We start from the raw sequence: 15,521 nt of genomic DNA, 5'->3' as shown, positions 1-15,521 counted from the left end.
CAAAGCTTAATAAAATGACACTTGCTTTAAGTAGGCAGGAAATATCACATTTTACACTTTTGCTTTTTAAAAGATTTTAATCAGACACATTACACTGCACAATTGTGTCTTTATCCAGGATTAACAGGGTACCATCCACAAGATTTGGAAATAATATTTTTTCCACATTTATCCCCATCTCTTTAACTCAGCACATAGAATTCAAGGTTCCTACCGTACCACCTCAGTTTTCTCCCGCCCCCCCCCCCATGTTTGCTCCCATGTGTGTTGACCTTCCAAGATTCTGTAGTGGCTTTTAACTGATTAGAAAACAAATTAGCTGCTGGTAACAGCATTAATATAGTGTACAAAATCAAGATCTAACTTGCTCAGTGCATAAACACAGAGCTACTGATGACAACCATTTTTTTTCTTTAAAAAATGCAAACTCTGCATATAAATGGGTCAGTTGTCCTACAGCTAGTAGGAAACTTATGCTTAATTGTTCCCAAATAATTTAGAAGAAAACCCTCTTATTTACTACTCTGAGGTCTGAAATAATACATGACAACTACCAGCCTTAGGAATGAACTTATTTAAAGGTGTGTGTTTTTTCTCCCAAAAACAGACTACTAAAAGTAAAAATTAGTGAACAAGTGTCCTTCAGTTTAAAAAGCACTCAGTTTCAACATTTAAGCATACCACAGCAATTTGGAAGGCAGATTTCTTGCTTACTGGGACCTAGCTATCATATGATGAACAAGTGAGGAAACAAAATTAACCAAAAGGCTACATTCTAATGTCAGGGATACAATGCAATGACAGCTACAAAACTGTGAAGATTCATTCCAGAATGACTATAGTAAAGGCAGATGAACTTAAATGGCATAGATCAGACGGGTTAACAAATGCACAAACTGCTATTTACCTTTCCGTATGAAATGTGCAACCTGCATGGGCATGCTTAAGAAAAGAATTAACTGTTTAAAAGATTAAATGACCCAGGCACAAAGCAAAGAGAAGTTGGTCAATATTTCCTTCCAAATATCCAATCAATGTGAAAGCAATAATGCCCATGTCAGTCATCTGCTACCAACATAAAATGGATTTGCAGTTCTTTCCAATAAAAAGCAAGACAGACCTCCAAAAAATGGGCACTCTGCACCTGACATTAGAATCTATTTCAAAATGAAATTTGGGTAGTCCAGACATAAACCAATGCTGCAAGATAGGAAAAAAGTCACACCTATCCTGCTACCATTCATCGGTTCCAACTAATCAAAGCTCAGCTAGTTATTATTTCCATTTTGTTAGTTATTATCTCCATTTTGTGTGCCATCCTGTTCTTTGAAACAGATTCATTTAACATTTGCTTTCAGACAAGGAAACCATTACAGTAGTCATTTTTTACACACTTAATGTAGCCAGTGTGGCTGACTTCTCATAGGTGCATTTAAGAGTTTCCACAATGGAACCTAACAACAGAGATAAATTATTTTAACTTGCTATAGCAAATATGATCATTCAGATCACACCAAAACAAAAGTTCAGTTCTACTATACTTCCACCAGCCTGCCACCTATCATGAGGATTCACTGGTACTGCACTTGTCTCCAGTCCATAAATTTAAAGTAAAAGCTCCTTTATATACAAGAATGAAATTTCGTAAGAGTCAGTAGAGCAGGCACTCCAAACTAAACAGAGTTGAAACAAAACACTACTTCGGTCAAAGATATTAAGTGTTTTAGAAAATAACCAGGCTCAAAGCAAGTAGCATACCAATTGGAAAAAGAATTTTCTAGTTAATGTGGACTCAACAGTAATAAGTGTTAAAGAGCAAATGACACCATTTAGTTTTTGGCTGTGGGAGAAGTCCACTTGTTAGGATTTCATAAGGCAAATAAAACAGGTATTGAAAACAGAACTTGTACAAGTATTTTACCTGCGATATTGTAAAATCAAAGTACTATTTTATTAAATGAGTTATTTTACACAATATGAACATCAATATAATTACAACTGTAAAAAATTTAAGAATGAACCAATTTTCAGATTTCCAAGTAGGGCACAACTGTACAGTTACATAGATTCATCTTTACATGACGCCCAAGAGGAACAGCATAAAAATATGAATGTTTCTATAGCCCCTTCATTTTTGCTGATCAACAGTTTGTTAGAAAAGCAGCTGCAGGTTTGTTATGCAATGTCTGACAATAGAAGAGTCAATAGGTTCCATGAATTCACCTGCAACACAAGAGAAATATTGTTAAATACAATCTTATTGACTCATCTAGTTACTAGCATCTAATGATTCAATATAATGTCATTTCATAATTAAATGAACCGAACCTCCCTGAACCCTTGCAACAGATAAACACAACAAAATTAGAAGATTACACACATTTATCTTCTCACTGACTTGTTGCCAATTTTGGCAACTCTCCAAGTTGCTATGTAATGCCCTGGCTATATCAAAATAAAGTTCTAAATATGACAAGCAACAAAACCAAAATCCACGTTTATGCTTTAAGTTAGCTCCCAATTTTCAAAAAAACCTATATTGTAAATGAAATCCATTTGATGCAGTTTTACTTATATACTAAATTTCTTTAATTCAAAACTTAAATGCTAAGTATTCACCTGTGAGCTTTTATGCCTCAACATCTGCGAGTTCTGGAGGGAGCGGAGTCTTCGGATGCTTGCTCTCAAAGTGCTGTTTGAAGGTCTTAGGATCTGGCATCTGTGTCTGATTAAGGAGAGAATGGAGCTTTATGCACGGCAAAAACCCAAACAGATTCAAATACAGCTTCTTCTCCCTGAATCCTAAAGGACTGCATTAGGGTTTTGGGCTCAAGAGTAGCCAAATTTTGGAGGCACTGTTCCTCGTTCTTTGCCACCTCCTAATTTCCCTGCTTTGTTCTACCTACTCATTCCTACTCAATTCTTATCCTTTTCACAAATTGTACATAAATTTGTGCCCCCTCCCTGCCTGCTATTTGGCTAGTATTTCATGGGTATTCCTTCCTGAAACCAGTGAATTTAGTTTAACTTTAGTTTTTTGCCTGTTGGGAAGTAAAATATAATTATTTATTAAATTTATATACTGCCCTTCATCTGAAGATCACAGGACAGTTTACAATATAAAAACACAAAATGCATAATATAATAATAAAAAATAATCCTCCCCCAACACATTTCAAAGGCCATAGACTGTTTAACAGCAAAGAGCCTGGTTGAAGAGAAATGTTTTCCCTTTGTGCCTAAAAATATGTAATGAAGGTGCCAGGAGAGCCTCCCTGGGGAAAGCATTCCACAAACAGGGAGCCATCATTTTAAAAATAGCCTGTTGGGTATTAAAGGAAAGAGGTATCAAGAACTGACTTTAAGTGATGGGCATACGGGAGGGGGCTCACCTGGGTTTTACAGTAGGTGCAGATGAGGGAGAATTCATACCACTCCTGCTAGTCCACTGCCATATCTACATGCAATTCCTGGTCACCAAAGGTTACTAGACTAGTGCTTAAATATAAGGCTAAACTTACAAGCAAGACACTCACCAAATGCTGGGAATGTATAGAAACACATTCTAGAAACAGGCAGGTCCCTATGTCACAAAAAGTCTACCCCCAGTATTTGACCAAAATTCCTGCTTCACCAAGTCCTGCACTGTTATTCAGTTGTGTATCCAAGCAGCATCTGTTCCATCTTTTTTACCCTTCGATGCACACATCTGTCTGTCCATCCTGCCCATTTTTATCATACCCTGTTCTGCAGGAAATTTTATTGCTATTATATATCTATTATGTTATTATATCTGCTTTCAACTCTATGCTGCCTTGAGAGTCTCACACTGAAGCGAAGCCTGTTGTTAAACTGCCCAGAGGACACAGTTAGTTTGGTTGTTGTTGTTGTTTAGTCATGTCTGACTCTTTGTGACGCCAAATAAATAAATAAATAAATAAATAAATACTCTCTTGCGCAGGAACCCACAAAGTGAGGATGTTCCCATTTCCTTCTCCCTGACCTCTTAAACTGATTTATTACACTGTGTGTACATGCTGTCACACCCTCCAACTCTTCGAAGCAAAACCCATGCAATTCCCCAAGTGCTGCAGAAATTATTGATAGACACTACTGATAACATACACCTTCATCTGATACAAGATTCAAGTGTTTGCCATGTAACCTTTTTGACTTGCTAGCACAGGATACCCAACAGCTGAAATCAGTAGTAGGAGACTGAACTCATACAAATAGGCACAAGTTGATATAATAGTCAGTGACAACGCAAAGGGTGTGTTAAAACTTTATGTAGGTTCTTCTGTACTGCCTATGGAGAAGAGAATTCTAGGGAATTATGTGAAGGCAAAAGACCATAGGGAATCCAGAGTTAAATTATCAATTCCCCACCTAGAGTGCATATGTAGCACACAACACACATAGATGTTATTTGTCTCTTCCATAGCTTCATTCCATACGAGTCAAACTTGGGGCCTGGAAAGATTGCCACAATGCTTCATTTTCAAAGCCTCTTACCCTACAGACGGTGCAGGTGTATATTAGAGCAGCTTTAGCTGCAGCCTTCTGATCATGGCCTTGTTTCTTCTTTGCCCCAGCTTGCTTTTTGGCATTCTTCTGCTGTGACTGGATCTTCTGTTGTCCACGAGCCATATCTAAAAATAAGTGCAAAAGGCATTATAGCAGAATGAACAGTATGAGCAATCTTAGGCATATTTGCTCAGAAATAAATGGCTTCAAGTTAAAGGAATTTGCTTGCTACTGTGTTTAGGATTGCAGCCAGAGCATTTAAGCACTTCTTAGGAGGCAGCCTCCATCTAGAAAAAGCACAAGCTGCTTTCAGATATGGACCAACTTTTCCTTAGGCAAACATATCCTCCCCAAACAAATTACCGTATTTTTATAATTACTTGCCCAGGTACTTTCCTCACAACTAGCATAGGTGCCCCATCATTTATTCCCCTAAATGAGACAATAGTGGTTCCATAGATTACAACTAAGAGAATATTTATTCTGTTACAAGGAGGAGGAATTTGGAGGAAAGAATTCAGGCTCAACCCCCTCCATTTAGTTAGAGCAATTGAAGGTGGTGCTATATTTGAGAAGAAACACATGGCTGCTACTGAAACTGGTAGTCCTGGGTCAAATTACAAAACTATCCTGTGTCCTGACATAATTACTGCTGTGCGTTTCCCTGCTCCTGACAGCCATGATTTGGTGACAGCCCAATTACAGCCCTATACTGTTTCAAGGTACTCTTAGATTAAGTACACATTGTTCCATTCACACGGATATAAATCAGTCACAGAACACAAGGAATTCAACACCTTTATTACTCCAACTAGATTTGGGAGAACTCTAGCCTCTATGAAGTTATTTGTCAGCTGTGCTAGGATAATAGTATTTCGGAACTCACTACTGTAGTTGAAAATAAAGGGACAAGAACTGACCAGCCACAAAAAGCCACACACACAAAGGGGGGGGGTGCTTATTAAGAAAAATGTCTTACACCATCAATCCCCCCAGATGCTACTGGAAACAATGGGTTAAAATGGTCTGGAATACTTACAAAAATACTCCAATTCTCCCTTACAAATACACCCACATTCATATCACAAGGCAAACAGAGAAGGGAACACATTTACCAAGGACACTTTGCTTACAAAGCAGGGAAACTTTCTTTTTTATATTTTACACCAACAGATATTCTTGATTTGTACCCTACCCTTTCTTCAAGTAGTTCTAGAAAGCAGGTATGATGTTATCCCTTCTTATTCATCAAACAACTCTATGGGGTAGGTTATGTTGAGTGTATTGTTATGGTCCTATATTATCGAGGGAGCTTTATGATTGAGCAAGATTTACATTAATGTCTAAGTTTGCATCAAAAGTGACCTAGTAATTCTTTCCCACACTATAGCCAGTGCTCATTCCCCAGGTAACATATGAACTCAGAATTTCCACCCAGTTCTGGTTTACTTCTGATTGCTCCTTGTATCATTGTGCAAGTATGTAACATGAAGCTAGAGTCTGTCAGAATATGCTGTTTCAGAGCATTTACAATGTTTTGTTGCAAGAGACCAAGAAGACTGAAGAGTGACAGACAACCAGAGCCTGCCTACACTTCCCCAAGACATCTAGGTTATCCCAGTGTACTCTTGAAGATGGTTTTTTAAAGAAAAAAAGTCCTAGAAGCTTGATAATTTTAACTATTCCTCTGTAAATCATCTGCAAGCCTCATCAAGTTGTGATACCAACACAAAACAAACAACCCCCCCAAATGGAAAGCTACATATAACTGCTTAATTTTTTAAAAGATATACCTCCTACTGAGGCTCACATGACTGCTTAGTGTACATAGCATCCAATTTTTTTTAAAGTCAAGTTCTCATATGAGTTTTAGCTGTTTAGTTAATAGTTTGCAGTTAAGTACAAATAGTTCTGAAGCAAAATACACACTTTGTGATCGTGTGGCACAGACAAAAAAGAGAGAAAGTCCTCTCTCTCTCTCTCTCTCTCTCTCTCTCTCTCTCTCTGTGTGTGTGTGTACATACATACATACATATACATACATACACACACACACACACACACACACACACACAGATGAGGGATATTCTTAAGATTGTGTTTGTCATTCATACTTTTCAAATATAACTGTATTAAAAATGCTTTTAAAATCCGGTATCCTTTTAGTCAGGGACACAGGTGGCACTGTGGGTTAAACCACAGAGCCTAGGGCTTGCCGATCAGAAGGTCAGCGGTTCCAATCCCCCTGACGGCGTGAGCTCCCATTGCTCGGTCCCAGCTCCTGCCCACCTAGCAGTTCGAAAGAGCATATCAAAGTGCAAGTAGATAAATAGGTACCGCTACAGCGGGAAGGTAAACAGCATTTCCGTGTGCTGCTCTGGTTCACCAAAAGCAGCTTAGTCATGCTGGCCACATGACCTGGAAGCTGTACGCTGGCTCCCTCGGCCAATAACGCGAGATGAGTGCCGCAACCCCAGAGTCGGTCACAACTGGACCTAATGGTCAGGGGTCCCTTTACCTTATCCTTTTAGTCAATGAAAATATTTTATTATTGATTAACCATGTAAGAGATTTTCTTGTAAACTGCTTAGAGGTTTTCTTACAATCAAGCAGTACAGTGTTAACTCAGGTTACAGACGCTTCAGGTTACAGACTCTGCTAACCCAGAAATAGTACCTCGGGTTAAGAACTTTGCTTCAGGATGAGAACAGAAATCCCGTGGCGGCACAGCAGCAGCAGTGGAAGCCCCCATTAGCTAAAGTGGTACCTCAGGATAAGAACAGTTTTAGGTTAAGAATGGACCTTCAGAACAAATTAAGTTCTTAACCCAAGGTACCACTGTATATAAATTTTGGCATTAAAAAAAGCTGGTATGGCCACTCCTAAAGAAGTCCGCACTGGTCTCAATGGTTTGTGATAGTTACCAACCAGTCGTAAATGAAGATGACATGGGTCAGAACAACAGGAGACATTCTTGGAAGAGATCAATTATCTAGAACCATTGCAGTCTGAATTCAGGCCTGGTTTTGGGACGGGTCTGGCCTTTTACCCTGATGGATTACTTTAATTGAGAGACAAGGAGAGTGAGACCTTGCCTAATTTTAATCTCTCTGCAGCTTTCTGTATACTGACCATGGCATCCTCCAGGCTAGGCTATGTCTGGATTTAGTGTGGTGGCACCTGCCCTTTGGCTTGTGCTTCCAGTGATTATCAGGCAGCCCCTAGAGTACAGTGGAACCTTGGGTTGCAGACGTAATCTATGACAGAGGCATGTCCGCAACCCACAGCATCCGTAACCTGCAGCACTGCATCTGCACAAGCGCATGACGCAATTTGGTGCTTCTGCGCATGCGGTGAAACCCGGAAGCAACCCTTTCCGGTACTTCTGGGTTTCCCATGGTCCATAACCTGAAAACGCATAACCTGAAGCGTCTGTAATCCGAGGTACCATTGTACCGGCATTTAGGCGCCTGCTTACAGCTCACCTGTTCACCCTGGCTTCCCCCAAGTAGTGATCCAGTAAAGTTGATATATTAATTTTATCCAATTTGTGACATGTTTTGTATTTGTTTTATGACTATAATTTTATTCTATGCTGTTCACAGCCTTGATATTTTTCTTAAAGTCAGTGGCGTAGAACCTGCATTCCTCCTGATATTGTTGCACTCCCAATAGCCCCAGTCAGCAATACCAGTGTTCAAGGACGATGAGAGTTATAAATCAACAAGATCTGGAGCTACAGATTCCCCATTCCTGATATAGAATTAGATATGCAATGGAATGACAGCCTATACTTCTTTGGGCTTGCTCCTAGGTTTATTTTTTATTCCACATATAAACTGGTCATTATCAAAATATGCACCTCAGAGGTTGAACACCTGTTTTGCATGCAAAAAATCCCAAACTCAACTTGTGGTGTCTCCAAGTAACTCACAAACTCTGGAGAGCCGCTGCTGCCAAACAGTGCTGACAATACCAAGCTAAATCGACCAATAGTCTGATTTTTAGAAGGCTGCTCTGAATAAAGGGGTATTCACAATATAGCATGCAAGCAGGAAAATGGTACAATAAAGCCATTATTAACTTTTGATAACAGGAGCAGTAGCAAGCAACAATGGCCAGTTTCAAAATAACCCCAAAGCCCAGGTGAATAAGCATGTCTTGAGTTACTCCACACTGAAGATGACTTGAATTCAGAACAAGACACAACTCTCCTGCAAATTTCAGTGACTGGGTCAGCAGAAAATGGGAGACATACTCCTTCTAAGTGTCTGAGTTCCTCAAACACAGTTTATCTTCCTGTATCATTTTCCTGAGAGCATTCCATCCACATGCCAGCAAAGTGATTCATGAGGAAAAGGCAGAGAGACCTGTATTCATGTGGGTCATACCTTCAACTGAAGTATTAGGCAGTGATCCTCCAAGCTGTTGTTGGACTCCAACTCCTATGAACCATCCCCAGCATGACCAACCATCAGAGATGATAGGAGTTGTCATCCAGCAATTGGAGGGCCACATGTTAGCTACCTCTGCTGAACAATGTGTGTGTTCTGACCACAGAGCAGCTCTATAGAAAAGGTCATATATTCTCAAACTACAGGTGGGTAACTTTCTTATTATTCAGTTTATATCCCTCCCTTCCTCCCAAAGCAGAACAGTGACAGGGAAGTGAGAATGACTTCACATATGGTGAACCCACATACACTGAATCCATAAAACCAGTGTTACCAGATAAAAGCTCAGTGTTTTACTATAATTGAACAGCAAAGTTCTCTCATTTTATTAACATTGGGGATTATTTTTAAGACTGCAAATATGGTTCTGAAACTTCTGCCTTGCATATTCACATTTCCTATGTTTTAATACAGTCGTACCTCGGCTCCTGAACGCCTTGGGAGTCGAACGTTTCAGCTCCCGAACGATCGGAAACTGGAACTGAGTGTTCTGGTTTTCGAACGTTCTTTCAGAAGCCGAAATAATAAGCCGTGTTTGGAAGTTGAACGTTTCAGAAGTTGAACGGACTTCTGGGACAGATTCTGTTCAACTTCCGAGGTACCACTTTACTGTACATGGGTTCCTCCCCCATCTGCTATCTACATGATCAAAAGTATTTTTGTGAGACCTCTAGAGCTTCTAATTTCAAAAAACAAGAACAAACTTCTTCTGCATCAAGCCTTGTCTGCGGTGTTGCCGTGGCTGGTTATTATTGTTTTTAATACTGAACTGCTGCTAGTGAAGGATAGTTTTTGTGTGTGTGTGTGTGCATTATATTGCTACTTCACAGGGCAAACAACAAGATAAAATAGAGAGAACCATTTATACCACCTTGAGTTCCTTGGAAAATATAAATGCAATGTAATTAATAATATGAGAAAAGAACAGTTTATATTCACTTTCTCCACACCATACATAATTTTACTTACTGTGCATGCATAATAGTAAGTTATTACCCTGGCAAGATTAATAAAGTAGGGATCAACTGGTTTGCATACTTGTTGCCGATTTCCCAAGATGCTTTCCTCCCCAAATAAAACTCATGCAACTGTTTTGTCATGCCTTGGTGGGTATACTTATGGGTATCTTGGTTGGGACAGCTGAGAATTTAAAAAGGAGGCTGGCCAGGATGTTCATTCTAAAGGCTAATATGTTGCACACCCATGAAACTTCAACCATATCCAATCTGCTAAGTCCTAAAAGAATTTCACTGTCATAACAGCAGGCAGCAATTTCTCCTCTGGAACTGCACACAGCCAGCATATGTTATCAGATCCTTCCTTGTTTTCAACCAGATTTTGATTCCCAGAACAAAACATGTGCATCTAATCTTGCTGTGGTAACCTTCTAACTGTGTATGTCAAAAATATCAGTATTAAATACCTTCTTCATCAATATTCCTATATTTGGGGTACAGGGCATACCACATGCAGTTTTCCCAAACTCAAGAGACTGCAGACTAGTTCCCACTTCTTAACTTAATCAGACAAACAAGGGTAGAAAATGAACAGGCCTTTGCAGCTGAATATACAAAAAGGTAAAGAAACAAAAATAGAGTAATATGATTCTGATTAAGCTGTCAAGCATATCACTTGCATAATAACTTGTTTTCTAGAAGGAAATGTCCAAGTCTGAAAACAACCAGTGCATGTGACCAAGTAACAAATGGTAACAAGGTTTCATATCTCGGGTCTGACACCAGCAGCTGCCTTTTACACATGTAGCACAACACAGATTAATTTATCATTCAGCTTCAATCAAACTCTTATGATATATAATTTTTAATCCTTACTGTACCAAGGAACACATGCAGAGACAGCAGTCCAACTTGATTTTAAGGAAAGAAATGAAACAACAAAGAGTAAAGTGTGCCAAGAATGGTGTTTGGCATGAAAGCGTATGAGGCCAAGTGTGGCCAAACGCAATACAAATCCTCTTGTTTTGCACAGTCAAGTGCAAGAACCCTAACTGGAGGAAGGAAGGGGGAGCTCAGCACCTTCATGCCTGGTTTCCCACTCCGTCCAGCTATCCTTGATACAGCTGGCTAAAAACTTATTTCCAAGAGAGATAATCATGACTTCAATGAAGACAAACATCATATCATTTACCAACTTCACCTTTTCAAGGTGAATTTGGTGCTGCCAGTAAACCTGTTACATAGATAACTAGGGGAAGCCCGGGATAATCTAAAGAGAGGAAACACTGCAAAACTGGTCAGGGATTTTTATTTAAGGTGGAAAAGCCTATTTCAAAAACCTCACAGCACCATGTAAGAAAGTGCAACTTTCTAACAGGCAAACTCAGACAGCCAACCCCCATAGCCATTATTCTACATGGTTTATGTGTGTGGTGTTCCATTATGCTACAGTACTATTATTTTTAAGCCGCTTTGGGATTCATTTAAAGCGGCACAGAAATATACCGTAATAAACCAACCCAATCCCATCATACCCCGCACTTTCCGGCGGGGGCCTAACAATAACCCCCCCATACCCTCCCCTCGCCCTAAACATGTTGTCTTTTTTAAGGCGGGGAGAACAAATAAATGGGAAATGCCGCCACAGGGCAAAACCATAAGGAAACCACCATGTTCCCGAATCCCTCCCCCCACCCAAAAAAACTTCCCGTCCGTGAAAGAAGTGGCCATGTGTCCAGACTCCAGCCCCGCCAGAAACATGAGGGGTCTCTTCTACCTTTCTCAGCGCCCCCACCCGGGACGGGTAAATTTCCGCACGGGGGCCCCCCTGAAAAATAAACCCCTCCATCCGCCGCCCGGCTCGGGTGGAAGAGACTTAACCCGCACCGAGCAGGCTGCCGGCCTCTCTCCTCTCTCTCCTTCGCCTCCGAGGCCTGGCGGCGGCGCCCAGACCCCTGTCCTCGCCCCCCGCGTTTACCCGGGCTGTGGGGGTCCCGCCTGCGAGGCGTCCGTCGACGGCTACGGAAGGCTCCGCGCGGCCCAACAGCAGCAGCTGCCGCCGCCTGCCCGTGAGGATGGAGGAGCCCGTGCGTGTGAGGGACGGAATCTCTCGGCGTCCGTCTCCCTGCCCGTCCGTCAGCGGCGGCGGCGAAGTGCGCACGCGCCGCCCCTCCCCTCCCCGCCGCCGAGAGTCAGGCCAAGCCAGGCCAGGCCGCTCCCGCCAACGCCTCATCCGGCAGCGGCGGCGGCTGCGCCCGGACCGGGCCAATGGCGGCGCCTCCCTATTACATAACGCGGAGGAAAGGCCTCTCGCTTGGCCTGAGCAGGAAGCGGAGGGGAGGGGGCGGCGGGGCTTGTGGAGCCCCCCCCCCCAAGCACCATTTCCCTCTGCTTTCCTGTCTGTCAGGGTCACAGTCGGCAAGCGACGGTTTTCCCGCCCGTTGGGGCATCATGGCGGGTTGAAGGGAAGCCGCCCGGCAGGGGAGGGGAAGTGAGTTCCTCACAACAAGCCGTGGCAGAAGAAGAAGAACGCCGGCTGAAGGGACCCGAAATGCCGGTCTTTTGTAATGCATTCTTTGTGAAGCTTTAGCCAGCCGGAAAAATAAACGACGTTCTGCTGCTTTTAATCTCTCTCTCTCTCTCTCCCCCCCCCCCCACCGCGCAAGTGTAAAGATCCTTCTCTTGGTTTTTCTGGTGTTGGCTTTCATGTTCAGCTTTCCTTGATGTTTATCATCAGGTCAGCTTGACTCTTCCCCTGACAATAGCTGCTGCTGCGTGCGGCACATACCGGTAGTGGGGGGGGGGAATCAAAGAAAGCCAAACTCTCCGGTTCATAGAATTGCAGAGTTGGAAGGGACCCCAAGGGTTAATCTAGTCCAACCTCCTGCAATACAGGGATCTCCACTAGATCATGGCAGGTGGCTCTCCCGCTTCTAGTGAGAAACCTCCAAGGAAGGAGAATCCGCCGCCTCCCGAGGAGATCTGTTTCTCTGTCAAACAGATCTTACTGTAAGGTTACCAGATTTTTTTCAATAAAGCCGGGGACACTTAAAACTAATTAGTTAGTTAGTTTTTTTTGCAAAGAGAAAAATAATTAAGAAAAAAAAGTCAACACCACAGATTGAAGTTTGCTTTAAAACTGAGCTTTGGTTAATTAAAAAAATCCCCCGCCATGCAATGTATTAAATCCAGCATTTCCTCACCTTACATGTACCGGGAGCTCAAAAAGATGTGCCACATATATCAATACGCAGCAGTTTTAGTCCTCCACAAGGCCTACTCAGCTTGGCCTGGTCTCCCTCCACCTTCACGAGTGAGCACCGGATGAGGCGCTGAGGCAAAAACCAAAAGCAAAAAGGTGGCAGCTCACCTGGCAGTGGGCTAAGTCCACCAAGCCAACGGCTTTACCGATTGCTGCCACTCCTCGCGGGCCCTCCATCGCTCAAGGCAGCTGCCTCTTCCGCCGCGGAAACCTGGCCCACTGTGCCCGACCCCTTCGGCCATCTGCCAGGACACTTTGCCCTTACTTGCTGGCCCCCCTACCCTGGCCACACTGCCCTCTCGGCCTTTCTCCGGCAAGCCCGTGGGGCATAGGGTGGGAGGCTTTTTTCAGTGAAATCTGGCTCCAGGCTGCTGAGACTGCCGCTGCCACATATCTCGGGGACATTAAATGAAATCCGGGGACGGATTTTATCCAGGGACAAATTTGCAAATCCGGGGACTGTCCCCAGGAAACGGGGATGTCTGGTAACCCTATCTTACTGTCCAAGCTCTTACAGGTCAAATTGTGTAATGTCTGACAAATTTATGTCACACAATGAAAAGCCCTGTTGAATCAGACCAGCATCCTTTTCCTCATGGGGGTCAACTAGATGCCTCTAGGAATCCCACAAGCGCAGTAATGCCTCACCCCTGTAGCCCCACAACTTATAGAGGCCTTGGACCTGGAGGAAATAAATAAGTCATCGTGAATTTGCCTAATCCCCTTCCTAAACTTAAAAGTTTGTAGCCATCAAGAGGAACTAAATGCTACAGTGTAACTGTGCTGTGTGAAGAAGTGGTAAAATAAGTACTGTACTAAAAACAGTTAAACATTTAAAAAACAAAGCAGTCAACTAAAAAGAAATTAAAATGTGTCAACATCTACATTTCAGGATAGACATGCCTAAACAAAATAGTTTGCAATCCATTTTTGTTTTTACCACGTGGAATAATTGGTTGTTTTACACTTGGCCATGGCTCACCTTTTTCTCCAGACCATTAATAAACAAGTTAAAAAGCACTGATCCCAGCTTCTTTCTTGCATTATGAACACTGCCTCTTTATTCCTACTTTCTGCTTCCTGCTATTCAGCCACTTACCAATCCATAAAATTACCAAATCCTCAGTTGCTCTTTTCCTATTGCTGTCCTTGTTTACAGAGGTAAAAAAGAAAGGACAATTTCTTCCTCATGTAACAGTTGCCTATAATATATAGGGATAAGAGCTGGTGGGCACAAGGACACAACCACATTAGCATGGCCTATTTGGACAGTTCCAGGTCACTTGGGTGAAGAATGGGTAATTTTCTTCAAAGGCAGGGCCTAACAGGACTGAATATAACAAACTCAGTGTGAAGAGTTTTAGGATTTTATTCAAAGTTCCACTCAGAGGAGACCCACTGAAATTAATTGACATGGTTAACCATGGATAACAGTTGGATTTCTCCAAACTCTTGACGTCAGAAAATTGCCACTTTGGGGTAATGCCATCATTCATCTCAGTCCTTCATGCATTTGAAATAACAATTAATTATGATGACAGAAATCAGCCCTGAGTGCTCCCTGGAAGGACAGATCGTGAAGCTGAGGCTCCAATACTTTGGCCACCTCATGAGAAGAGAAGAATCCTTGGAAAAGACCCTGATGTTGGGAAAGATTGAGGGCACTAGGAGAAGGGGACGTCAGAGGACGAGATGGTTGGACAGTGTTCTCGAGGCTACCAACATGAGTTTGACCAAACTGCGGGAGGCAGTGGAAGACAGGAGTGCCTGGCGTGCTATGGTCCATGGGGTCACGAAGAGTCGGACACGACTAAACGACTAAACAACAACAATGATGCCAGAGGAAGAATATTATTAATAAGTGGATATCGTTTAAAATCTTAAGATTTTTCCCCTGGCCTCACTTCATGACAACTGAAGCAAAATAACAGAATGCAAGCAGCTAATTGTGGCATAGGTCATATAATAAATTACATAGAAATATGACTGTATAAAAATGCATTTGGCAAGCTATATAACAGAGAAGGAACAGTTCCAATACCCTTTTTATGTGATTTTTGAGGAGAGATTAAAATGACAGACAATATGCTTAGATATGGGAAAGAAATTTTCTAGTCAGAAATAATTGGAAGAAGCAAATGATACAGCTGCAAGTATTAAAATCTAACCCCACTTACTGGGGAGAAAGCCCCACTGAATTTAATAGGACTTCTGAGTAGAGATAATTAGGATTGTGCTGCTACACAAGAGCACTATGGAGGCAAGCCTATGACAAATTCTGCTGGGATAGGCAGCTTCGGGTACAGCAGATCTCCAGTTCAG

General features: G+C 42.1%; 1 protein-coding gene across 1 annotated transcript; it reads right to left on the bottom strand.

Moving 5' to 3' along the window:
* Positions 1-1,927: 1,927 nt before the first annotated feature.
* Positions 1,928-12,089, bottom strand: ZNF706 (zinc finger protein 706). The gene is made up of 4 exons (XM_035125617.2): positions 11,916-12,089; positions 4,516-4,652; positions 2,620-2,725; positions 1,928-2,223 (listed from the first exon to the last, which is right to left on the bottom strand). The coding sequence occupies exons 2-3, from the start codon at positions 4,648-4,650 to the stop codon at positions 2,630-2,632; spliced, it is 231 nt and encodes a 76-aa protein (XP_034981508.1). The 5' UTR covers positions 4,651-4,652; positions 11,916-12,089; the 3' UTR covers positions 1,928-2,223; positions 2,620-2,629.
* Positions 12,090-15,521: the final 3,432 nt, after the last annotated feature.

Source organism: Zootoca vivipara, chromosome 8, assembly GCF_963506605.1.
Source record: "Zootoca vivipara chromosome 8, rZooViv1.1, whole genome shotgun sequence".
Lineage (NCBI taxonomy): Eukaryota > Metazoa > Chordata > Lepidosauria > Squamata > Lacertidae > Zootoca > Zootoca vivipara.
The sequence above is the reverse complement of the archived record's forward strand: the minus strand, read 5'-3'. Positions and strand labels throughout refer to the sequence as shown.